Below are 27,448 nucleotides of genomic sequence, written 5' to 3' on the forward strand. Positions count from 1 at the left end.
TTAAACTGTGGATAAAAACATACTTGTTATTGGGGAGTAAGTGGTTGTGAAATAAAACTTTTAAAATAAAACAAAAAAACTTTAGCAATTATTAGATTTATTGCACATAATACATTTTTTATATATAAATAACAAAAAGAAGAACACAAATTATTATATTTGCACCAAGTGCAAGGAGGTTTTGGGACAATTAGGGAAACATTAATGTTTAAAAGTCTGAGGGAGTCTGCTGACTGTAAGACCAAATGATATAACAGCAATTGCACTGTACACAGACCATACAGGAAATGAAAGACATCTGAGATGGGAGAGAGAAAGAAAGAGTCCAAATGTGTGTGTGGAAAGTTGAGTGTAGGGGGTTGGCCAAAAGCTTTTACCACTGGACAACGGCCAGTGCTCCTCTGGCCAGCAAGAGCAGAGGTGGGGGTGGTGGGGAGTTTCAGCTTATAGCTCTGGTTCCAAATTCAACATGCCTCCTCAAGCTAACCCTACTACACTGCCTCTCTTTTTTCTTTCAATCTACCTGTTAGTGCCAAAAGCACCCTTCTTTTTCTTTATTCCTGACCCAAATTCTCCTGTCAGCTGTCCCGGCTAAAATAAAAGGCCCAAAGAATTTAATAATCAATCTTGCTTTAAAAAAAAAAAGAGAAAAAAAGAGAAAACCTTTTTTATATATATATAAATCAGTGTCTTTCTTTAATTTAGTGAATCACTACCTGGGCCAATAAGCACATCATGACTGCAAATGTCACTGGGTTGTCAACAGTTACACATCATGAAAGAACATAATATTGGGCTGCATTTACGGTGATGTAAACTACATCGCTAAAAACTCTCATTAAACTGATAATTTAACTCCCATGCACGCCATAAACAATTAAGTGACTGAATGGGTCTATCTGATGCATATCCCAGCAGGCAATGCAGCAATTCAGTTGAATAGACTAGTAAGTAGCAGCATCCAGGGAGTTTGAGCATGTTGTCTAAAGGCTGTTCCTTGGAGATTTAGCATTGTATTCTGACCATGAGTTTAAAGAAAGCGTAAGGGGAAGAGTTTTGGAAGCACTTCCTTTCAGGTGCAGCTGCTCTGTGTCAGACCATTCTGGCTCCACTCTGGTGAAGTGAGTGAGAACATTTGATTTGACCTTGACGGACAGTCGGGAGGTCACTGATTGGCCAGGGCAGTTAGGAAGAGTTTTTTTGGTTTTGAGGACATTTTCAGTATCATATAACGGACGATAAAACCCCTAAAAATTTGCTACCACACAGTAAACAAAGCGGTGAATGATAAACAACATATAAATCATAGGAACCAGGAAGTTAGAGTGTTGAAGATGCAACCAAACGTGAAGTATGCTTCTGAAAAACAAGCTGGTTGGATTTTAACCTTCTAATTAAAAGGCAAGATCACTATTATTTTTAGAACTACTGACACATCTTAGCCTCAAGCATCTGACTCATTTAAAAACTCACTGCTAATCTTGAGCAAAGAACATTTTATATTTGACGTATATATTTTTTACTTTGATATGCAAAGTACTTTGGCCTGGTTTCAGACAGGGTTTAGGTTAAGCCAGAATTAGGCCATAGTTCAATTAGGACATTTAAGTATTTTTTCTAAAAGTGCCTTAGAAAAATAACATTACTCGTGTGCATCATCAGACAAAACAACAGCACTGACATTTTAAGATCAATCAATTCAAGTTTCTTTCACTTAAAACAGCCCAGACATGCAGCCTTGGGGAACATAAGAGACTTTATTCAAAGAAATATTACAAAATAAACAAAAAATGACTGACCAAACATTTTAACAATAGTGTATATCGGTACACTGACAGAGTTATAGGTCATATTTTATGGTCATATTTAACAGAGTTAAGGTTATATTTTAGGTTTTTTATGAGTTGGCTACACTCTATGGACATTTTAAACACTCTGTGAATAAGCGAGCTGGCAGACCACTTGAGGGTGTATGTGTGAGATAGGTCAGGCTCAGGCCAGCTGCATCATGGTTTCCCTCTGCTGCCTCCAACAACAGCATTCATTCACACAAATCACTCACACATACACTTAGTCTTATGTTCCATGTCTCTGGTTTTCTCTCAGGCCAAACACAAGGGTGGTTATTCTGACTGCTATTTTAAGACATGAATCTTATTGTATCCTAAAAATCTATGTTTAGATTGATGTCAAAAAGCGTTTAATGCAGCTAAACAGCTTTCAGAAGCTTTTGGTTAAAAACAACACTAATGACATGATAAATGTGGGATGTCTTTGATCTCTCACCTATCTGTAGAGGGTCTTTCACAGCCCTCACTCTATAGAGCTGTTCGCCACGCTGGAACTCATCAGGGCTGCCGTTGGCCAGACAGGAGTATAATCTGCAAGGACAGAGAGAAGAAAGAACTTCAACTGAGCATCCTGTCATACTTTAAATCTTAAAGGGCATTCTGGTATCGAACTGGTTAATCTTATTAATGGCAAAGGTCATCACAAGCATTTGAAAGCAAAGGGTAATAATATAGCCTATTAGCTATTACAAGACTTTCACCTGATGTCCTCCTCGTTCTCTGGGAAGCTCCAGTAGGCAATCCGCAATTGCAGCTGCTCAGGAACGGGAGGATAGACCTTTTCCACCACCTCAAATGGAATATGGAACGCCACCTGTTTGGCCGACAGCTCCACCAGAGGGATGACTTGTCCATCTAAGATGTGATATCAGAGTTACTTTTTTTTGTTGCAGGTAAACTACATGCTCAAAGAGTGAAACCAATGGCATCAATGGATATTTAGTAGCAATATGTAGCCGTTCACACCAAAACACTTTAATTTGAATACATGCCTATTAACACGACTGATCAGACTGACATGAACAGCCAACAGATTTATATTTAAGTCAAGGTATTCTAATCTCTTTGCCATTGTACTGCGAAGAAAACTGACCAACCAATAAGATTTGTGCTTTTGCACTGTAAAGAAAATTATTTGTTTCAAAGAAAATCCAACACTACTTTTTTTTTTGGCCAGAACCACTGCTGCTATATAAAAATTATGATCTGGTGGCCCTGGCAAACTGACTATTTTGCCAAGTGAACGTGAAAAGTAGATACGGAATTAACAACCAGACATAATCTACCAAATTTTTGTGCTTGTGTGAACAGGTCTTGATTAGTATGGTGATAAAATCACTAAGTTCCGGTCACTTGGCATTATAGGAAAATAGCTGAACAATAGTCACATAGATGGCTACAGTTCAAAACGACTCATTTGAAACAGAGGGAACAAGACTGAGAAGTGAGTTTCAAGACCTCAGGCAACCCATTTTGTTGTAGACTGTTCATATACACTCAAGGCTAAATTGAGAGAAAGCAGGACAGCTGCCAACATGACTCCACTGAGAGTTGTGTATGTGTGTGTGTGTGTGTGTGTGGGGAGGGGGTTATTCCAGTATCCTGCGGGGTCCTGGATTCAAGTCACCAATTTCCTTCAGACAATGATAAGAGTGGCCAGGCTATAAGAATGAAAAACACTCAGATAAAAGACATTCCTTCAAGAGCAACTGAATTTTTGTGCCTACAGCCTAAAGTGAACTCGGACACAGGTTTTTAGTGGCCGTGCATCTAATGAAACCTTATTTTCTACATTGAGCCGCAAGGCTGTAGTGACATACAGTACTTATCTCATTAGATATTAGCAAGATCCATCTCAAATGAACACCAACATCAGGAGGTCATTATCATAACAGAGCTTTAAGCAATTGGACTGTAATCCACTGCACTCGGTCACCTTAGAGCTGGATCTCACATTACACTCAGGCAGACACTGCACTGATACACTCTCAGTATAACACTATACAAATCCCACATGGAGAGATTTTACATGAAGCCATGATATATTTTTCAACACAACAAGAATATTCTGACTACACTGCATGTCATGCTTAACAACTTTAGACTTGACTATGCTAGCCTTATAGCACAGCCCTTGAGTGTCTTAGTATTTTTATAAAAGGGTTATATAATAAAATATTGAGGACAAACCTGCAAGGTCAGAAATGAACTTTTACATAAAGGGGCAATATTTGCCTCTAAAATTGATTTTATTTTACCTTTGTAAGGGCAATTTTAATAATAATAACCTTATAAATCAATTCAATCAAACACACTTATTCATTCAAGAACAAAATAAGTGACTGTCTTAACAAGCCTGTCCCAAAACCACCATTTGTGGTCTTGGCCACTTAAGTGCATGTGCACATGACAGTCCCAGGTCTGATACACGGCAAAGCTCGGTGCCCTTAACACACACTAAATCCAAACTCTTTACCATTCATTCAACAGACTCATTCTAACACTCTGATTCATTCAGTAATTAAACAACGGACTACGAGCAAGTCATCGAAACTTTCCATCTACTGATTTGTTCAACAATACTGATTCATTCAAGAATTTTAAAAAATCTATAGGTTTTTGCTTGAAGATGCACAATTTTTTTTTCAGCACTGACATCTGGAACTTTTTCCATTTGCAAAAAAAAAAAATAAGCAACAATTTCCAATATTGTGTTTACAATGCAAGTTATTCAATAGAAACTTCTGAACCACTGAATAAAGGCAATCAAGCTCCTCAATTTTAAGATTCTTTTAAACAGAAACACACCAGATTTATCTTAGCCCATTAGCACAAAGTGTACCCATTCTACTAAAAATGGATCATGTTCCACATTGTTTTATCTAGGGTTAAATCAGCCACCCTTAACCAAAAAAGATGCACCCAAATTGTCATGTAATGTCAATAAAAACACTACAGTATTAACCCCCCCAAAAAAGTATGCCAATAACCTGCAACTTAATATTTCACCATTAAAGTTATCAATTTACCCAGCGTACAACCTGGTATTAAAATAAGTGTCATCGTGATCAAATTGTAGATGCAAACCGCACCATTACAAGACATGATCTAAAACCAACCGCCAAAAGATGAGACGCTAAACTAGTTTGGAGATGAATTACGCAGACCACAAACAGATACAAGAATACATTACACCCAGACAGTGGGAGTCAACGACTTCACAGGGGACAGGTGACTCATTACAGGTGCTGCCAACAAACAGCTGCTCAGCAACAATGTGTTTAAATGTGAGTGAGATCCCAATGAATCAGGTGGCACACTCATAGCCAGTCTTGGCTGACTAAACCATGGTGACCAACAGAAGAAGAGTTAACACAGGCAGAGACACAGCTTTGTCTTTTGTGAGGCAGTGAATAGGTGAGACAGTCTCTCATAAGTGGTCTGCCGTCCCACTGCTCCAAACCCTACCGCCCGCTGCCCGACAACCAGAGAACAAAGACAACCAGCTCACAGAAACAGCCACGTCTGAGCGATTGTGTTCCCTCAGTTCCAGCTCCAAGAAAACAGGCACGTGAGATACCCCCATTTACTTTCAGAACCGATTCTGACAAAAATCAGGGGGATTTGGTGTCTGAAACTGGGCTGTTCGAGATCAGCAGCATTATGCAGATTGATCAAATGGGGCTTTTTTGTTTAACCACAATCCTCTGCTCTGAGGCAATGACCTGAACAAGCCAAAGCTCTTTTTACAGCTCTCTGCTGCTCAACTCGACCCAACCCCCCACAACACTCGCTCGCTCTCAATCCAAACACCACACAAGGCCTCTCTTTCCAAACTTCCTTAACTCATCCAACAAGCACAGGCTTTTGGTGGGCCGGAGTTTCAGCAGTTTAAAGAACTTGCAGTAATACGGAGTTACTGACCAAAGATGATTCTTACACAATTTTAACAACACCGGTGTGCAGCAATATCCAAGCTCTAGATTTACAGCTTATAGTGGAATAAAAATGATACTGAATACTGTAAAACAACATTTGCATAGAGAAAAACTTAAGTTAAACCAGAATAAAGAGAACTATAAAATAAGTTGTTTTTTAGAATGTTAAGGTTCAAACAACATTGGATCTTACTGACATTCGTGGTTTGGACAGACAAAAAATACAGACTCTTAAAAGTATATATTGTTTTACGTTTTGCAGAAGAAAGTCAGTCTTCACTTTGGTTTGTAGCATTCAAGTCAGAATTGAGTCACCCTGAAAATGTACATCTTTTTTTCTGATGAGGTTACAAGAGATTTAAAAAAAATACTTTTAAAGAAATGTATAAAGGAAAACTCATTAAATACAGATGCAATAGAACATTTCTAGTAATAATTTAAGGACTTAAACAAAAGGGGTCTCCTTTCCTGATTCATTTCAATCCCTTTTTTTAACACCTCACATATTTTTGAAACAACTTCTGTATTCTTCTGCTATTAGTTGTTGGGTGATTTATGTCTATAAGTTTAATTAGTAGTCAGTCATTGTTATATAATATACAAAACAATATATAAAATATATTATTTATGTACAACTTAACAAAAAAGAAAAAGATATTTAGATATTTTTGACTCCACTAAAGCAACGAGTAAAAATATAACTCTTATACATAAAGTTAACTAATTTGCTCAAAAGGTCCATGTATGGAAGAACAGTTAAACTTGGTAGTTTTGGTCACATGACAGTGTTGCCCATAAGTTAGGAAAACATACTGAGGTCAAAGGTGCAGCCATGCCAAGGCACGGTGTGCTCATATTACAATGACGGCACATAAACCACTTCACAGCACATAAAGACAATCTTCCATTACCTTTAATCTTCACAGTGGGTGAATTTGGGCCAGCTGACTGTTTCCTCCATCCTCTCCAGTTCTGGCAGAGGCTTTCTGCCTCTGATATGAATGAGCACAGGGAGTCCTCCTCAAAACGGTCTGAATCTTCAAAGGAGAACCTCTCTCCGTCTTCCCACTCAGCGAACATCAGTTCCATCACATCTGCTGTGTGGAGACCTGAGAGCTTCAACTGAACGTGCCTCTGCGCTTCTTTTGTTTTGAGAGAGTGACACTCGCTCAGGGGGTGGGGAAACTCACACTCAAACCAAACACCCTGCGAGGGGCACTGCAAAGTCCCTCAAGAAAGCCTGTGTTTCCTGAAAATATATATTTAGGGTGTCAAACAGAGGATTTGCACATGACTGTGGTGCAGTTAAGTGAGGTTACTCCATGCTTTTAGACCCCAATGCTGGAGACACTCATGGGTCTAGTTCTTGGAAAAAGTGACACAACCCATAGCTAAGATTTTATAAACTTATATACTTCTCAGTTTTTAACCTAAGTGTTGTCTTACATTGTCAAATGTGGACCTAAAGGTAAATAAAAAACACTCCAGATATGTATCATTGGACTTTCGTTGAGGTTTAAATCTTAGAAAATAAGATTCTTAAATCAATAAGCCCCTCTCCAGTGGTCTGACTGCCCGTAAGTACTACCTACATTGACCGTGGTGTTAATTGACAGCAACTGTAGTGACTCACTTGTATGTAAACATGTTAGTGAAGTTTAGGGCGTTTTAGCGAGCAGGAGCTCTTTTCACTCAGATGTTAATTTAAACCCCCTCTCCTGTGTTTGTCCGATCAGCTGAGCCTCGAGTCCCACAGCAGCTCTACGGCTAACAAAACAAGAGAGCGCTGAAGAAAAAACAGGTCCCCAAGTGCAACTAATGGCCCTGCTCAGGGTTATTTGTCTTAAATGAGGCCATATCATAATAATAAACCGGTGTCAACCCACAACAGCCCCGTTCCGGCTGTTTTATGTCGATCGAGGTTAGCCCTGCTAACTCTGAAAAGCTATCGGTTAGCCTGCTAGCTTTCCGGCTAGCCCGAAATCACAAACACTTGGAAAAAAACTGTCAAAATAAGCGCAGAAACGAGAAGTGCTTATATCCCTACACATAACCAGATGGAATAACACTGTTTTGATGTTTTGGCACAAAAGCCTTGGTCCCTAATCCGAGTCCTGTCGATCCAATGGTTACCCAAAACAAACGACCCGCCAGTGCTTTTATCTCAGCATTGTATGTTCATATAAAATCAGACGACTAAAATGCAGATTTGACCCCTCGACCAGGACAAACGGCCGTCCGTGGTAAACATAATAAATTGTCTAACGTTATATGCCACCTCTAGCTGCCTCATATATGTCTTCTCCTTTGTGTTGTAAAAGCTTGTCATCCGCTTGTCTTCGTGTGTCACCGGCCGGTTCTTTTCTAGTCCTCCGTTTCTAAGCAGCCAGCGCTCTCTGGATCCAAGATTTCTTTTTAAGCCGACAATTTGGAGTCTAGATCCCCCCTGTTCTCTCTGTCCTTCCCCCACTCCTCTCCTCTCCTCTGCTCTGCTCGGGAAGATGAAGATGGCTCTCCAGCATCAGCTGATCCGCACTTCCGCTCGACATTAAAGCCAGACAAACGTTAGTCTCGTTTCAAAGCATTCTGTCCTGCATAACGCATTTTATGGCAGTTGTTTGTTCGTGGTATGTAGGTCTGGTACTAAATCATGAATCATTTAGAATGCATTGCAATTGTTGATTTACCGTAATACTTCTGTATCAACAACTGAATATTGTGCAACAGATTGCCATGAGTGTCTCGGACTGATTTTGGACATTGCAATCTAATAGCCTAAATTAATAAAAATAAATTAATACAATATGGTGACCTGTTCAGAGCCTCTTTGATCTTTGAGCGATGCAAGCCAGAGTTTAATGTTATGTGTATTACACAAAGAGTGGATTTTGTTTAACCCTTTCAGACCCAGTGTCTATAGAGTCTGGGAACATGACGTCAGCAACGCAATGCATTCTGGGACTTTAGGACACGGGCGCTGCTGTATGTATTGTATTGGATTGATAATAGACTGTTTTGTTTGCTCTCTACAGCTAAAAAATACGTTACAATGGTAAAACCTTGTTGTGTAATTAACTGCCATACTCGTACTCATGACCGGCATGGAAAAATAATTTGAATGGAGTGCGATTTTTCAGCTTTCCCTCTGGAAAACCGCACCTTGATCTCAGGTCTCCGAGTAAACAAAGCGGCGTCACATAGCTTGGTTAGCAGCAGTAAGAAGGAAAAGAAAGATTGCCCCTTTGGTCTGATATATACACACGTATTTATGTGCATTTATATATATATATATATATATATATATATATATATATATATATATATATATATATATATATATATATATATATAAATATATATATATATATAAATATACAGAAATGTATGTTATATAAACATCTTTTTTTTTGGGATGTGATTAATCGATTTGACAGACTTAACATTACATTAATTGTTACCTATGCATGAACCACATCTCCTGCATTATCAGTGTTATGCATATTGCATACCACCTGTTACAGTAATAAACGGCAAAATTTATCAATTCTGTATCTCTTTATTTGTGCATCATAACACACTGAGGTTAATTTGTACAGTTTACAATAACGCATATTAAAAAGTAAAGGGGCCGTGTAACTCGCTCGTTGACGTGGAAAATGTGTAGGTTCTGCACCCATCCATTTGTAAATTGCAGGTGAGACTCGAGAGATTTATCATTTTTAAACTTATCAGAGCTACGCTCTGACAATACAAACAAGGTTAGAAAACACATTGGGGAAGGTTACAAGCGGCAGCTTTTTATGATCATCCGACCACTCTTTATGTTCATGCAGATTGAGTTCGTTGATTGTCTTGATTTTTTTCTAAATAGCACATCTTTGCTTCCTTTTTTGAGTTTTTCTTTATATGTAATCTTACACTTGATCTGTATGTCATGTCACTTTCACTTTTACTGATAAGCGTGTCCCAAAAAATGGCCGCGACTACCCAGAATGCAATGCGCAGTGACGTAGTTTCCCAAGCTCTATACCAGTGGACATCACTTCTATACGTGTGTGTGTGTGTGTGTGTGTGTGTGTGTGTGTGTGAGAGAGAGAGAGAGAGACAGAGAGAGTTTTAATTTGGTGCCACCCAAACTGAAGATTTGTTTAATTACATAATAGTTACATATGCTGCAGTGATGCTTGCTTTATAATGAGGTATATGGCAATATGTAACAGACAAATACGCCATAATTCTAAATCTGTTTATCTTAAAATAAGTAACTGTTCAAATTTAGTCTTGAGGTTAAATTTGTAAGATAAATTATACTATAACAATGGACATTTAATCAAAATATACAATACAAAAAAATATAGATTTTATCTTAAAGGACCCGAATCTTATATAAACAACAGTGATTTATATTCAAATCTCTTTCATTTATTTATTTTCAATGAGCCTGTTCCAGTACAGTTAATATGGTCAATGACGATTTTCAACATTTAATACAAACACAATGTGTTGGAAATAGATGATCATGATGCCAGAACATTATGCATTTTTGACTGACTAGTTTTTTGCTTTCAGATCACCATTTTGCAGAATAAAAAATAAATAAATAAATAAATAATGTGGAAACAAGATCATGCGTTCAAATCAGTTTTTCTTATTTTTTCCAACTTGGTGTCTAAACATATGATCATTCAGTTTTTCTTAACCAGTTTTTAACCATGGCTAAATATGACATATTTGCAGCCTTTACATTTTTACATAATTTCATGGAAGTTTCTGTTTGGGATTTATTAATAGCAGACTGTTCATAGAATGTTAAGAACCAAAGCATCTACATCATTTGAACCGTTTGGACTACATGGAATTGTCCTTGGTAAAAAAAAAAAAACTTAAATGTGTTAAGGAGGGTAACACTTTAGTTTAAGGACAAATTTTCATATCAAGTAGTCACTTATTAGCATGCATATTACTAGCATATTGGGTGTTTATTACTACTTATAAAGCACATATTAATGCCTTATATTGCATGACCATATTTTAGACCCCTTAATCCTACCTCACACCTAAACTTAACAACTACCTTACTAACTATTAATAAGCAGCAAATTAGGATTTTATTAAGGCCAAAGTCATAGTTAATACTGAGAATTGGTCCTCAAACTAAAGTGTGACCATACAGAGCCCCTAAGGAAACATGGTGATAGAAAAAAAAATCATAGTATCCCCATCATAGTATTTCCATGCAGTTTTCTGTTCACTCACAAAATGCAAACTTTCTTGGGAGAACATAAAAATTTAGCAGGAAAACACAAATGTTCATCCGGCAAATGCAAAGTTTCAAAGGGAAACAAACATTTTGCATGTGAACGCAAAATCATTAATATATAATTTAAATATTTTGGCCATCACCATAATATCCAGTCCAATACTTCATAATATCACTGATATTATCATATTATCTGTTGGGTAGGAGCTTGAGAAATTTTTTGCATTGTTATACAGTACAAATAAATAAACTGAACATATTATTTTCTGACATTGGTTCTCTGCATCCCTTTGAAAAATTAAATGATAAGCTCAATAATGGTAGGGTACCTTCAACAAGAGTACAAATTACCAACATACAAGTGGAGTGTTTATGAATCTTTACATATATCCATGTCGTTCCTTGTCTTAGTTAACTCCTCCTCAACAAAAGACATTTAAGTGCAATATGTGTATTAATTTAGAGCCAGACCAGAACACAGACATCCCACAGATGCTCCATTTATATTAAATGCAGATTAGTGCAAAATGACTTATTTACAAAGGCTTATCCGTCGACGACCTTTCAATCCCGGAAAACTCTGCTCACTTAATGCAGCTGTCCCTAAAAATCATGAGACTTGATGTTCTTGTGCATGTTCACGAAGGCTTCAAGTGTACAGAAATGGAATTGAAATGGCATGGTGCGAGTAGTAAAATGTGCAACACATGAAACAGGATCAAACCAGCTGTAAACGTAATGGCCAGCTGGTAACCCCTTCATAGGCATTACATGATATAGAATTTATACAATGCGATAAGTGGTTTTAATGTCAAAACTGTGACATCACGCTTTGCCAGTACTGTGGGTGACTTTCTCTATCCACTTCAGGAAGCGGTTGACCCGTGTGTACACACCGGGATAGTTGGGGTCGCCACAACCGTGACCCCAGGAGATGATTCCTGTGAGCATCCAGTGGCCAGCCTCACCCCGGCACACCAGTGGCCCCCCACTGTCACCCTGACAGCTGTCTACACGGCGATGGTTCGACAAGCTGCCGGCACACAACATGCGGCTAGTGAAGCGACTGCCGTAACGTTTTTTACACTTCCAGGAGGGCAGTAAAGGAACCCAGGCTTGCAGCAGTGTTCGGGAATACTCCAAGTCTAATACAAGAGACAAGAAGAGAAAGAAACGGAAGTGATTTTTATTTTAAAACACTTTTTGAAGTATGTAAATATCATATAAAAATATACACTTCTGTTCAAAAGTTTGGAATCAATTTGGAATAAAGATTTTTTTTCTTTTTAAAGATTTAAATATATATATATATATATATATATATATATATATATATATATATATATATATATATATATATATATATATATATATATATATATATATATATATATATATATATATAATATATAATATATATATATATATATATATATATTTTTTTTTTTTTTACCCAGAATTATTAGCTAAGGTCTTCCATTCCAAAAGGAAATTATTAGTCATCATAAATGTGTTCAGAAATGTATGCAGTACCTGTAATTCCCCAGCCGGTGATAACACAGGCGATAGGCCTCTTGTCTCTCCTGTTGCTCTGAGGTGGAAGGCAAACTGCATTAGTGTGCGGGTTAAAGGCCACACAATTCCCATCTGTGCCCTTCAGCTTCAGTAGGGCAATATCATATTCCCAGCCCTGGTTGTGGTACTTCCTGTGGATCATGATGCGCTCAGGAGAAAGAGTGCGCTCAAAGTCATCCCTCTCCTCTGTGTGGTAGTCACCGAGCCGTAGTGCATAACGGGAAGGGTCTGAACCAAACCTTAAAAAAAAATGTGCATGCACAGCATGTTTATTTATTGCCTACCAGTCAGGAATGAAATACATAAGTAAAGTGTTTGTCATTCTCTGTAGAGCCACTAGATGTCAGTAGAGTTTGTCCCTCGCCTCTTGAAGCAATGAGCAGCAGTTATGACCCAACAGGAATTGATGAGAGTTGCCCCACAAAGTGGATGGGTGCCTTTCGATTGAGACCTCAGCCACAGAGATACTTGCCACGGCCAGTCACCCCTACATGACAGTCACAGATGGTTTAAAACACGTGGCAAGTAAAAAAAAATTTTTACTGTTTACAAATGTACTCCCTGTCTTACACATCTTAATCGTTATTTGATTTTATATATCTAATGTGATGCATTTTTCAGGATTTTTTGATGAACAAAGTACAAAAGAACAGCGTTTATATGAAATGGAAATCTTTTGCACATTTTAAATGTCTTTATTGTCACATTTGATCATTGCAGATTAGAAGTATTAATTTCAATAAATCAAACAATCCTTTACTGACAGTATTTTGAAATAACTAATATATATATATATATATATATATATATATATATATATAAATTAATATATAAAATATATAAAATATATAAAATTCCCCTTCACTTTCATTATATGGAAAAGATTGGGCAGCACAATGTTCAAAATCTCCATTCCAAGGAAATCCTATGGGTTTGGAATGACACGACATGAAATGTTGACAGAATTTTTGGTGAACTATACCTTAACTCAAAACCTGTTTGCTATTAAACACATGATTATAAAGCTAATTACATTTTTCTGTTGTAACTGTAAATAAACAAACATTATATATTGCTCCCCTGTGACCACATAATATACGACAAGAACAGTGGCAGCTAGCCAATAAGCAATAAAAAGAGAGATTAATAAACACAATGCACATGTTACAACGTTAGAGAATAAAATAAACCATGACGTTCATTACCGTAGAGACTTGTCTCCTCCAATGATCCTTTTCCTGCGCCTTTGTGTGTTGGGTTTCAAGCCACATTCCTGCTTGCTCATGCTTCTGTACTTTACAGGCTCAGTGGTGTAGTCACAGATGACCCCTGCGTCCTCACTGTGCCTGCAATCATGGGCGTCCGGACCCACAGCTGAACACTCCCCTAATGAAGCCTCTGTCCCAACACAATTCACATTATCAAGATGGATGGGTCCCTGACCCTCACCAAAATAAGCCATGGAGCGGGCCTTCGAGACCCCACTGAAATTGTAAAGGGGAAAGAGGAACAAATAATTGTCTGAAGATGTTGAGATGAGTGTTTATCTTCTTTCATCATGTGAAACAGGCTTACACAAATCCGAGCTGTCTGCAGACCACTCCAGCGCTGATGTCATTCCAACCATCATCACACACACTGCCCCACTGGCCGTTCATAAAGACCTCTACGCGGCCCTCCTTACGGCTCTCGCCATCCACCAGCCTCACCAGGGGACCTAGAACCACAGCACAGAAGAGATGACCTCTATATACCTGGATAAGTAGTGAATTATATGATTGAGAATAAAAATAAAATAAAATACACTGTAAATTCCTTGTCTTTTTTTAAAGGGTGATGTTGTGCAAAATCACATGACAAAAATAATAATTATATATTATTATGTATTCAGTTGGCCATGGGCACTCTTGTTATTCGTTACTACAATTTGGTTCCTGATTAGAAATGACAGAATCAGTTTTATGAAATATTTATATATATTTAAGAATTAAAAGGGTTAATTAATGTATTTTAAATGTCATATTATACATCGCATTATACTACTAAATCTAAAAAATGGTCATGAGGTCAAAGAGTGCCTCAAGATGGATTAAAATGATGTAAATTAAGACAAAACAAGACATTATGTTAACAAAGATGTACTGTTTGTCATAGAGCAACTAATCACTTTCCAAGTGCATTCATTATGCAAACATGTATAAGCATGTCATTACAATATAAAAGATGATGCCTTTTAGTATCCTATTTGATTGGAGGGCTCTTAAAAGTGTAAAGTAGGCTTGTTTCTTAACATCTGGTTCAGATATTGTGCTACTCTTGATGATGATAACGAGTTTACAAACCTGTGGCAAGAGCCACTTGAGGGATCTCATTGTTCTGTCCTTCTCTTTCACAGCGTACGCCCACATCCTCACTGTGAGAGCAGTCATGCTGCCCCCACTGACCGTGAGCACAGTCCAGCAGAGAGCTCTCTCCCCCTTCACATGTCACCTCATCCAGCAGGATCACCCCTGTGCCCTCTCCATACATCCCATCTGGAGCTACCTCAGCTCGCCCTCTGTTGGACAAACAGCAGTACTGCAGTACCTAAATGAAACGAGCTTCCTGGTCTCCTGAGACCAAAGGAGCTCAAATAAAACTTGACATCATCTAGAATGCAAAAATTTAATTACTGCTTTTAAGTAGCACATTATATGCTTGCATTCAAAAAGATATAGCTTACTGATAACCCAGCTGTCGACACACCACCTGGGCGTGACTTCCGGTCCAGTTGTCATCACACACTGTGCCCCATTCTCCAGCGTGATAAACCTCAAGACGTCCTTCCCATGGGCTATCAGCTCCTACTAGACGCAACACTCCATCTACAGCAGCATTAGCATGTCTACGTTTAATCAATGCACTTATGCAAACAAATAAAAATCTGATAAAAGTAAAAGGGTTTTTGGTCCTTAAAGTATTTTAAATGTGTTATCATAAAGACACAGCCCGTGTCACAGTCTGAGACAGTTCGTGCCATCTTCACCTGAAAACGGGTTACACGAGACTCCAGCATCCTCCATGTGATCACAGTTGTGCTGGCCCCAGGGTGCATGAGGGCATTCCTCCAGAGACAGCTCATTTCCTGTGCAGTGCACTCCGTCCAGCATGATAGGCCCAGTGCCCTGCCCAAAGTGCGCCCACGTCCATGCCTTTGGTACACCACTGAAAACAAACACATGCCTGTGATTCATTCCCTTATCAAACAGTTAAGATACACTGCCGATTAAAAGTTTGGGGTTGGTGAGATGTTTTGAAAGATGTCTCTTACGCTGCATTTATTTTATAAAAAAATACAGTAAAACGCTAATATTATTACAATAATATTAAACTGTAAAATATTATTACAATTGAAAATTAATAATAACTGAATATATTTTAAAGTGCAATTTATTCCAATGATCTTAAAGTTTAACTTCATTACTCCAGTGTCATACAATCCTTCAGAAATCATTTTAATATGACAATTTGGTGCTCAAAACCATTTTATCAATGTTGAAAACAGTTCAAGGGAACCATGATACATTTTTATTACAGAGTTCTGTGATGAATGAAAAGTTTAATTTATTACTTCCTTGCTGAATAAAAAAGTATTAATATTTTTGACTCTAATCTTTTGAATAGCACTGTAATTTTTAAGATCATAACAAGGAGGAAGAGAGATATTAAGGCATATGGAACTATATTAGCTAATTTACATAACTCTGTGATGATGCACACATTGCAAAGTCATTCAAAACAATCATTAGTGATGTACAGAAGAGGACTGATCTACTGAAAAGTGTATGTTACAGGGATGGTGGAGGGTAAATTCAGTTGCTTTCCATCCCACTGTAGATTCCTGGAGTGAATCCCTGCACCCCATCAATCATTCATACACTCCACCCATACATCTATATTAATAAAGTTCACTCGCTGTGCTAGTGCATGTGTTTGTGTGTGAAAAGAGGCAGCACTGATTTGTGCATGACATCATTAGTATCTCCCAGCACTACTTTAACTTTAAATCGAATCATTTGTGCAAAGTGTTTCAATATTTTGCTAAACAAAAAAACAGCTCAGTAACATCCTGATGATGATGATGATGATACAAAAGCTTTCAAGCAACATTAGAAGATCTTGCAATAGATCAATATGTGCAGATTCTTATAATAATGCAATAAGAAACAGTTTTTTTTAAATGGAAAGCCATAACACAGTTATTGAATTTGATATTACTACAGTTTTGTTCTTTCTGGTCTAAAATAATAAATATTTTATCAGTTTTTTCCATTGAAAAGTACTATCTGTTTTTTTTATGTCAACATGTTTTATACATCTAACATTATTTTAAAGAAGGCAGAAACAATAGTTGAAATATTTTTTTGTCACAGTGACAATACAAAAAAAATAAAAAACAATACTTAAAAAATATATAAAAAAAATATTTTATGAAAGTATAGATGATGACAAAATGTAATATTTGACGTCCTTCGCATCAAAAAAAATTCTTGACATTTACTGATTTCTTACCCCAATCCCAACTGTCGGCAAACCACTTCAGCATCAATATCATCCCATTCGTCATCACAGATAGTGCCCCACCTCCCGTTATGGTACACCTCCACACGCCCTTCGAAATCCTCAAGGCCTCCTACAAGCCTCAGTGGAGCACCATTGCCTGAACAAAATAAAAGCCCTATCAATTAATATTTCATTCATTTATTCACTGCAGTGGACTATGCATAGGGAAAAATAATTAGTGTGACATTTAACAGTTCTTGAGAGCAGAAACTTAAAATATGCTTGTATGCGTGCATGATAAAGGATGGGGACATGTGTAAACTCTTGGCTAAGCCTCAGAGCTCTCAGATGGCTTTCTCCTTCCTAATGTTTCTGTGTGAATAATTCACAGCTCTCTCTAAATATACCTGACCCTGTTCAAGCAAACCGTCCCATTACAACAGCACTGTTTATGACCCCACTTCTGTATCTCATTAATTCTGTCTTCATTTAGCTCCAGTGAAGGCGTTTCCACACTGTAACACTGTTGAAAATAATGTTATTAGAGTATGATCAGCAGATACAGGAAGCTCAGCTGTTGCTTTATGAACTATGACTCTGAGAAAGAAAATGAGAGCATGCGACAAAGATAACATTTTCTAACTCGCATTTTTTATATATATATATATATATATATATATATATATATATAAATGTGTGTGTGTGTGAGTGTAAATATATATATTGTTCATTATATATGAAAAATATATATTGTTCATAAGTTTGGGGTCAGTCATTTTTTTAATTATTACTTTTTATTAGCAAGGATGCATTTAAATTACCATAATTTATAACATTTATAATGTTCTAAATTATTACTATTTCAATTAAATTCTGTTCTTTTTGTTCATCATAGAATTCTGAAAAATGTATCTCAGTAAAAAAAAAAAACATATTAATGTTTCTTGAGCAGCAAATTATTTCTGAAGGATCACGCGACACTAAATTTAACAACATATCAACATAGAAAACAGTTAACAATATTTCACTATATCACTGTTTTTATTGTTTTTTTTTTAGCAAATAAATACAGCATTGGTGAACATAAGTGATTTCTTTAAAAAACCTTTCAAAAAAATCATACCAATCACAAAGTTTTGAACGGTATATATACAGGAATGATTTTCAGGATTCCCCACTCAAATAAAACAAGCTTACCCTCTGGCACTGCACACACCACTCCAGCCTCATTTCCATGGTTACAGTCACCGGAGACATACTTCCTGCTCCGGCACTTCAGCAGAGAATCTTCATTGCCATGGCAGCCAAGACGTTCAAAGTGAAAGAGACCAGAACCGGGTCCGAAATAGGAATGCCGAAGCGCAGTGCCAATCTCACTGTTGGGAGTAAGCAGGTAATTAAATGACATCACATGCTGGTTGTTAATCAGTACAGAGTCTCTAACTGATAATGAATAAATTTTGCAGCTTATACCCAAGCCTCAGTTGTCTACAGACCACACTGGCATCTCGATCAGTCAGGTGGGTGTCACACACTGCTCCCCACCGGCCATTTAGATGCACCTCAAGACGACCACTCTTAGATGATCCCCCCACCAGCCGCGCCTCACCTGGAGAATAGGTGCAGAATCAAACATATTCAGGGATTTAGGAACGATAACGTGCATCAAAACTGTTCTTTGAACTGTTCTTGACAGAAAACAAAAAAGCAAAATAAAAAAAAAGAAATAATTTATACTAGAAATAAATATAGATATACAAGTAATGTATGGAATGTAATGTAAAATAGAAGTTTCTCTGTCAGATTAGGTCATTTTTCTTCATTGCCTGCTAAGTGTTCCTGTGGAGTACCACAGGGTTCTATTCTCGCACCCATTATTTTTTCTTTGTATTACTTCCTTTGGGCTCTATTTTCAGAAAGCATGGTGTATAATTTCACTGCTATTCAGATGATACCCAAATTTATCTACCTTTGAAACAAAATAAACATGCTGCTCTGGAATCTCTTTCTGCATGCCTGGATGAAGTGAAAACATGGTTCTCTCAATTTATATATATATTTTTTTCTGAATTAATCAAAAACCGAGGTTATAGTCTTTGGCCCTAATGAAAATTCAGGGAGCAGAAGTATCGACCTGGACTACCTGGACTACCTCCTTTTACTTCTTCCTGTGTTAAGAAACTAGGTGTTTTCTGGGATCAGAGTCTCAAATTTGATAAACAATTGATTGGGTTATTAGTTCCTGTTTTTTTTTTCCAGATCTTTTCTCTCTGTGAAAATTTTAGACATTGCTATCCATGCGCTCATTACATCACACTTGGACTACTGCAACTCTCTTCATCTTGGCATTTCAAAATACTCCATTGCTCATCTCCAATTAGTACAAAACGCTGCTGCTAAATTCCTCAACGTAAATTTGATCACATTACTCCAATTTTGAAATCATTGCATTGGTTACCTGTACATCTTAGAACGGAGTTCAAAATTCTTGTTTAAAATGTTTTTAAATCTAAAAATAATCTGGCACCAAGCTATCTATCCTGATCAACTTTATCCATACAATCTCACACGAAATCTGAGATCTGGTGATCAAAGACTTCTCTCTGTCCCCAGATCACAGTTAATGCATAGGGGAAAGAGCCTTTATGGTTGCCGGCCCTAAGCTGTGGAACAGCCTTCCAGCCTATATCAGATCGGCACAGTTTTTAAATATTTTTTAAATCATCTCTTAAAACCTATTTCGTTTCTCTGGCTTTTAATTTATTGTGAGTTTATGATATGAATCTGTGGGTTGCCATGTGTTCTATGTCTTTCTTTGTTCAGCACTTTGGTCAGCCGTGCTTGCTGTTTTTAAATGTGCTATATAAATAAAACTAACTTGAACTTTTAAGTAGTGCATTATATTATAAAATATTATTTATATTTTATTTGTTTCTTATCCCACTCTCTCCATCATTTAAAACATTCTAACATTTATGTTATGTTATGTTTGTTTATTGGCTGATTTATGTTTATGTAAAATTAGCAACAAAATGATTAATTAGAATGGGATATTGCACTATTAAAAAGTTTTTTTTTATTTTTCTAAATAATATGTGGCCATAAGGTAACCTACATCTAGCACATGTTCTCCAAATGTAGCTTATCTCTTAACACAGGCATGTTACATCAATACACAACCTTTTATTCTTTGAGAAATGCCATTTTATAGTCTTATTTTTATAATCTTATGACATCATGAAATTAAATTAGGTTTTACCGCCATCTTCTATCTCCTTGACTAGACGACAACTTAAGGAAAAGTGGCATAGCTTACCCCTGTCTCCCCCTTTTACAGACTCTGTGAATCAGCTCTCTATAATTAGTACAGAATGATCACATTAGAGACACTCGGTGTCTTGCAAGTTATCATCTTGCAGCCACACGTCCTGCACACACATACATGAATTTAAATGCACACTGATTGTTTGAGTCTGTAACCGTGTTTAATCTTATTACACAGAAAGGAAAAGGACGAGAGAGGCAGACAGAGATAATCACAGCTCACAGAGATAAGGCAAACAGATTTCAACACCAGCTCAGTACTGAACCACAGACGCAGCCAGGTGATGACAGACCAGCACAAAGAGATCCAGAGTGTACAGACACTTTCCAATCGGGAGTAAAATAATGTGCATCTGACTAATGATTAAACAACAAACACATAGAGAGAGAAGATGAATAGAAGAAAATAAAAAGAGAGGACAGAGAGAATCCTTGACTGCTGTGAGAATCTCACTGTGGCTGTGTGCTATGACTGCAGTAATAAACCTCACTCAGCTTCTGTACAACGACACCTACACTAATATAACAGTTAAGACACAAAGGACACATTCACCTATTAAACACAAACACCCTGGTCCAGGATTTAATATGGTATATCCTAACAGCCTATTTATATGTAAAGGTCCCTATTGTGTTGGTCCCTATTTAAAGTTTATACAATGCATATTTTTAGTCTTTCCACTAAGATTATGTTATGCTGTACATGTTTCTTTCTCTATACAAATAAACCCAAAAATAAATACATTTATTTAGGCTTTATTAGCTCAAGAAAGGTATGTTTTGGTTACTATGGTGAATAATTTTTAAACATATTTAAATTAATTAAACAAATTAAGAAGTAGCCTACACTTTTACCAGCCAGTGGGTGCATTTGATATGTCTATAAGATATTTAGTGGATAATTTAACTAATTATAACTTAGTCGGGTCACAGAATATCTCTGATGGAACACAGGTTAATCATGCTAGACTCTCTGTAATGAAACAACCTAAAGCAACATGGTAACACTTTTCGTTTCTGGATGGTTTTAACTCAAAATAATACAAAAAAACTTTTAAAATTGAAAATGAAGCTTTTGTAGAATATGTCTGATTGGGAAACGAAGGCCAGTCAGGAGGGCTCACCCTGGTGGCAGTCGCAGTAGGCCCATCCAATGGCTCCCGACTTCTGTCTGAAAAAGCACCAGGGGTTGGATGCACGGTCAGGGTTTCGACATTGGTTGTGGTCGCCAAGTCCACGATTGGGGTACTGCAGCATGTAGTCTGGAAAGTCAGTCCATTTTAGACAGGAAAAGCCAGAGCCCGTCTGAGACACAGATCCACTGTAATAACCCAGCTCAGTGAAGCCCTCAGAGCAGGACAGAAGACCTAAGGGGAACACACACACAAAGTTATGAGTAAATTCAGCATTTCATTTATGAGTGAAATTTCGTTGATGGAGCAAAAAATAACGTTTTAATGCAGTGCCAAATAAAGGTCCACTCATTGTAAAATTCCTGGCATGAAAAAAATGCAAAAGCATGAACTAAAATGACTGTTGTAAACCTAAGGTGGTGAAGACCCACTATGATGAGTCACACACCCAAACATATGTGTGTGTATGAGTGTGTTATACAATGTGTGTATGAGTGTGGTTTATGAGGACAAAATGTGTCCCCAAAAACCAAAAGGCTTAAAAAACATACTAAATGGTGTTTTATGAAATTAAAAAATTGGCAGTAGTTTTCTGTGAAGGGTAAGTTTAAGTGTAGGGCAGTAGAAAATACAGTTTGTACAGTATAAGAACCATTAACCACATATACAAGACTGTGTGTGTTTGCATAATAAAAATATAAAACATCTGAATTATATAAATAATAATATAAAATAATAAAAATAATACATAAAATAATATTTTATATAAAAATAAATATATTACATTTATTTTATATAATATATCTATAGTATATTATATTATACATTTTATATTTTTACTTTTTTGTGCTTTTAGAGGCAGGGTATAAAAGTCTATGGATGTGTATGTGTGTGTGTATATGTGCATGTGTGTTTGTGTGTGTTGTTTAGGCACAAGAACACACAGTATATTTTCAATCTAATTAACATTATTGAATGATTCTGATTACTAATTTACTTTTGCTTGCCTGCATCCGTTCACTTGCATCAAATAATCAGGAAGATCCTTCTTCCAAATGATTCTAATCAAAACCACTAAACAAAAAAATTATATTGTGACTTCGGGTTACAGTGAGCAAACATGATCAAGTCTCTTGTGAAAGAACATTCTCTAATACATTTTATGGCAACAATACAATTTTTATGCTTTACTGTGGGCAGTTAAGTTCATTTGTAAGCATTTAAACTCTAATTTAATACAGCAATTCATAACTTAGTAGCAATATTCTCATGCTATTCTGCATCTGCTGCCAGTCTGTCCTTTATTTCATTTCTGGATGTGTGACTAAAAAGGAAGAAAGTCCAAGTCCAAGCAAAAGACAGATGTTAAATCCATCCTAGACAGGAGAAAGATATTTAAATAGAAGTCACTTCATTCTGAGCTTTGAGGCATTTAAAAAAATGGAATTAAATTTGTTTTTAAAAAGTACTCAAAGGACAATATTTGCCTTTAAGGCAAGTAGATGTTACTGAAAGCAAAACATATAATTTCAGATTTGTTTAGGCAAGTAACAACAGCTTTACCAAAGGGAACCTTATCACCACGAATAAATGTTAAAAATCTCAATGTTTTGATTACAAAAAAAAAAAAAAAAAAAAAAACTCCTGAGAATGTATGGGTTTACTATCAGATAGTGTTGCGCAGAACCAGTCAGAGGCCAATGTGCCGTCGTCTTTCTTCAGAAATAGGTGCTTAACCCTCAGGGAGAAAAAGACACAGTTTTTGCAGAGGTAATGGCAGGAAAGTATTTACACCCGCATGTGTAAACAAATCTACACCCAGCGGACATGAAGCATAATCCTGTCTTTGCTTGTGTAGATTGCTCCATAGCTATCTTGTCTGAGGAGCAATTGTTGCGGTTGAGTATATCTTTAATTCTTCCGTAGGGAACCATCAACGAATATATATCTTGACGGCAGAGTGGTTTGCACTGGTTAATGTATTAGAAATATTGCCAAGCAAGAATGTGTTTTTTGGCATTGAAAGAGATGCTCTTTATGAGAACAAACACTGTGACATTTCAGCCGCTACCAGTAATGAGTATGTGTCTGAGTATGTGTCTGAATCTGTCTCCAGCTTCAAGTTCCTGAGAACCACCATCTCGGAGGATCTGTCCTGGACGACAGACACCACCAGCCTGGTCAAGAAGGCTCACCAGCACCTCTTGTTCCTTAGGACACTGAAGATGAACCAGCTGTCTTCAGCCATCCTGGTGAACTTCTACCGGTGTGCGAACGAGAGCATCCTGACCAGTTTTATCACAGTCTGGTACGGGAACTGCTCAGTTGCTGCCCGCAAGGCACTGTAGAGGGTGGTGAAAACTGGCCAACGCCTCACAGGGAAACCACTTCCTGCTATTGAGGACATCCAGAGAAAACGCTGTCTACCTCGCGCTTGTAGCATTCTCAAGGACTCCTCTCACCCTGGCCACAGACTGTTTAACCTCCTGCCCTATGATGTTCATATGTTCATAGTTCATAGTGTACATACACTTTTACATAATCCATCTGTATAGTATGTTCATCTGTATATCATGCTGATAGTATTTAAAATCTATTAATTATATCCATAATACTTATCTGTATAGTTATTGAACATATTGTAGACCTTGTTTATTCTGTACTTACTGCTTATTGCACATTTCGTTGCCTTGTACCTTACATGTGCAGTGCCAATAAAGTTCAATCTAATCTAATCTATTATATATATATATATATATATATATATATATATATATATATATATATATATATATATATATATATATATATATATATATATATATATAGACGGATAGATGGATAGATAGACTTTTAAATGCAGTGAATGCCTACCTGAGATCTGCAGCGTATTCAGGTACACAGCGCTTTGTCCTGCCTATAAAGACAAAATGAGCAAGGTCAATTCACTTACACAAGTGTACTTAAAGTACCACAGACATGTAGTTTTTTTGGCCATGTACCGTGGTATTCTTTAAAATACCTTGAATAACCATTTAAATGCCATGGTAAAGGAATCTGTATGATTTGGTAATGGTATTTTGCTTCCTCTCGCCCACAGCTACTGATTGAGTGGTGCCTTGTCGTTCATTCACATTATGAGGTATGAAGTCACCTTCCAAAACCTTCACCCTCTCTGTTCCTCTCTGGTGGAATGAGCTTCTGGCACCAACACAACTTTCAGTAACAATTGCGTATGTTCCTCTAATGTATGTCGCTTTTTATAAATGCGTCTGCTAAATGCTTAAATGTTGTATGATACTTACGAAGTATCATGTTATTACAATTCTGATACTATCACTGTACCATGACAGTTTTTGTAGGTGATGATGTATAAAGTAAATACTAATATCAACTAGGCATGAATTATGACTTTAATATGTCATGGTTTACTAGGACACAACCCTTATTTTTAATTTATACCATTTGTTTTGATCCCAGTAACCAGCTGCAAGGCTTTAAGACAGAGGTTATCAGAGGTGTCTGTGCTTTACAATGAGGAAACGTCACATAAAGACAAGAGTTAATAGTATAGAGCAGCTATGCTTTAAATGAGATCAAAGAACACTTTCATGACCATCAAGACATTACGTGACTGCTACTGTGTGAGCTGGGTGTGATGAAGGGAACGAGCATCATGCTTTTCTCTCATCCGGACCACACTGCAAGCGTCTCGTCCCATCGTTCACTTGTAGAGTGTAGTCAGGATGAGAGCAAAAGAGTGATGCTCGTTCCCTACAACAGGGATTAAATGGGGGGGGGGGGGGGGTTGTTACATAAAACCGAAACCTTTTTAATTTGAGATATTCTTGACAATATTACAAAATCTGACTCTAACACCAAAATCCAAAATGACTCAAAGACAAAAGAATGGTTAAGCTTTGGTTTTTTTGGTCTACGTATCTGGCACAATACACAATATTTTCCCAAGTGAAGGTAGTTAGGGAGTATTATGTTGTGTGTGTTTTTTCTCTTTGTTAATCTTTATTAGTAATAATAATAATAAATGCCTGCTGAAACATCTTAAACCAGCCTGTCTGTTGCCCACTTTTCTGCTTGTCAGGCTAGGAGAGCTACAGAACAGCTTTTTTAAATCAAGAAGATAATAAATAAAAACATAAACTCAAGATTTTATGGCAACAGATTCATAAGAGACGTAAATATGCATATTCACAGTTTTCATCGTCAGTTACAGAGCTTGAATGTATTCGTGGCACATTAAACTAACAAAGACTGCTCAAGATAATGGCAATTGTAACAATAACCACACACTTTCAATGCGTTAATGTCACACACACAGTAAATGAAAGCATCAAAGGCATCAAAGCGTCACATATTATTAATGTTCATTAATGTCATTATGTTATAATATGCACGATCATAATTCATTCCAGTGTCACCTTCCATTCTAATTACTCATTTAGAAGAAGAAAAATGTAAAAAGTGTAACCACTGTGATCACATGTAGCCTATAAACCAGCTTTTTTTTTGCCTCCTCCTGAACCCCAACATCACATCAGTCAGTTCTTCCTAAACTCAGATCACTGCCAGTTTGCCTGTTTGTCAACTTAGAATACAGATGTAAATATAGCAACAATATACATATATATATATATATATATATATATATATATATATATATATATATATATATATATATATATATAATAAAAAAATAAACAACAACTACGTTTATGCTACATACCTCGCCGCCGACAGTGATAGAGAAACGAAGGACAGTAGCAATAAAGAGGATCCAGCTGATAACCATCCTGTCAGGCTACACCCAGCACAACTGTCCCATCACCGCTGTCCGCAGGCACACAAGGAAAGTCGGATGCCTTCCTTTCTAGAAGTGTTTACAAACGTATGTACGGAAGAAGAAGCATCGAATGAAAATGACGAGACAGAATGAAACCATTTCAAGTAAACTTGTAAAAGTGCACCGACACGACTGCCACCCCTCCCATGTTGAAGTCTGACTGAGGTTTGCGTTCACTATGAGATGACACTGAGAAAAGAGAAGAGAAGCTGCTCTAGCAGCCTTCAACACAGCACACGCTACAGATGTTTACAGGACATAGACATTTATGGATCACAGTGTGGAGAGGTTGGACCCTTATGGCAAGCCGTTTTAACAATCATTCCTTAAGCGAACTAGCATCTGTTTTTGTTACTAATCATTGGCTTTAATTGGAGATCCAATAGTGACTATCACTATTTTTATTTTTTATTTTTTTGCGGATTTATTTTTTAAATAAATAGATTACAGTAAAGGAAAACTGCTAATTTAGTGAATAAATAGCATTAAAGGATTGGGCCACACAACTTAACACAAAGTTTGTAATTGGCATCATTCTTAATCAGTGTTTGGAATAATGGCGTTTAAAAGAACGGCGTTAGGTAACGACGTTATTTTTTCAGTAACGCGGTAATCTAACTAATTACTTTTCCCGTCGTTACAACGCCATTAACGTTACTGAACGTTAAATGCGGTGCGTTACTATGCATTGATTTAATAAACTATGCAATCCTAACGGACCCCTGGCTCACACAGCAAGTGAGCAGGTGGGTTAATGACGAGATAGGCGGTTGTGATTGGCTAAGGCAGAGTCATGTGTTTCATGATAGCACTAAAATAAAATAAAAAATAAATAAAATAAAATTCACCCTTAAAAAAAGCATGTAATAAATCTTATTGTGAGCTATTCGTCTGTTCATTGTAATTCATCATTTTTTTTCTTCTGAAAATCTCTTACACTTGGATGTAAGTAAAGATAGAAAAAA

At 36.9% G+C, this 27,448-nt stretch overlaps 2 protein-coding genes across 10 annotated transcripts in view; both read right to left on the bottom strand.

Annotated features, from left to right (window-relative positions):
- LOC128026267 (zinc finger SWIM domain-containing protein 8) overlaps positions 1–8,323 on the bottom strand; it is a 34,726-nt gene extending 26,403 nt beyond the window's left edge. For 2 of the 9 annotated variants that reach the window (XR_008186383.1, XM_052613173.1), the window contains exons 1-3: positions 6,700–8,312; positions 2,552–2,705; positions 2,287–2,381 (exon numbers count right to left, since the gene is read on the bottom strand). Coding sequence is in view for 8 of the 9 variants with exons in the window: in XM_052613173.1 (XP_052469133.1) it covers positions 2,287–2,381; positions 2,552–2,705; positions 6,700–6,877 (427 nt within the window). In the remaining variant the exon portion in view is untranslated. Of the gene's footprint in view, positions 1–2,286; positions 2,382–2,551; positions 2,706–6,699 lie in introns of all 9 variants that reach the window. The other 7 variants (XM_052613170.1, XM_052613169.1, XM_052613168.1 and 4 more) reach the window with 6 other exon arrangements.
- Positions 8,324–10,211: 1,888 nt separating this feature from the next.
- On the bottom strand, positions 10,212–26,791 carry LOC128026290 (neurotrypsin-like). The gene is made up of 14 exons (XM_052613268.1): positions 26,367–26,791; positions 24,497–24,539; positions 21,614–21,856; positions 18,639–18,774; positions 18,363–18,541; positions 17,175–17,322; positions 15,649–15,827; positions 15,346–15,487; positions 14,966–15,180; positions 14,199–14,340; positions 13,829–14,107; positions 12,988–13,110; positions 12,582–12,862; positions 10,212–12,193 (listed from the first exon to the last, which is right to left on the bottom strand). Exons 1-14 carry the CDS (start codon positions 26,430–26,432, stop codon positions 11,874–11,876), a joined length of 2,496 nt encoding a protein of 831 aa, XP_052469228.1. The 5' UTR covers positions 26,433–26,791; the 3' UTR covers positions 10,212–11,873.
- Between the last annotated feature and the right edge of the window lie 657 nt (positions 26,792–27,448).

This window comes from Carassius gibelio, chromosome A13 (genome assembly GCF_023724105.1).
Source record: "Carassius gibelio isolate Cgi1373 ecotype wild population from Czech Republic chromosome A13, carGib1.2-hapl.c, whole genome shotgun sequence".
NCBI lineage: Eukaryota > Metazoa > Chordata > Actinopteri > Cypriniformes > Cyprinidae > Carassius > Carassius gibelio.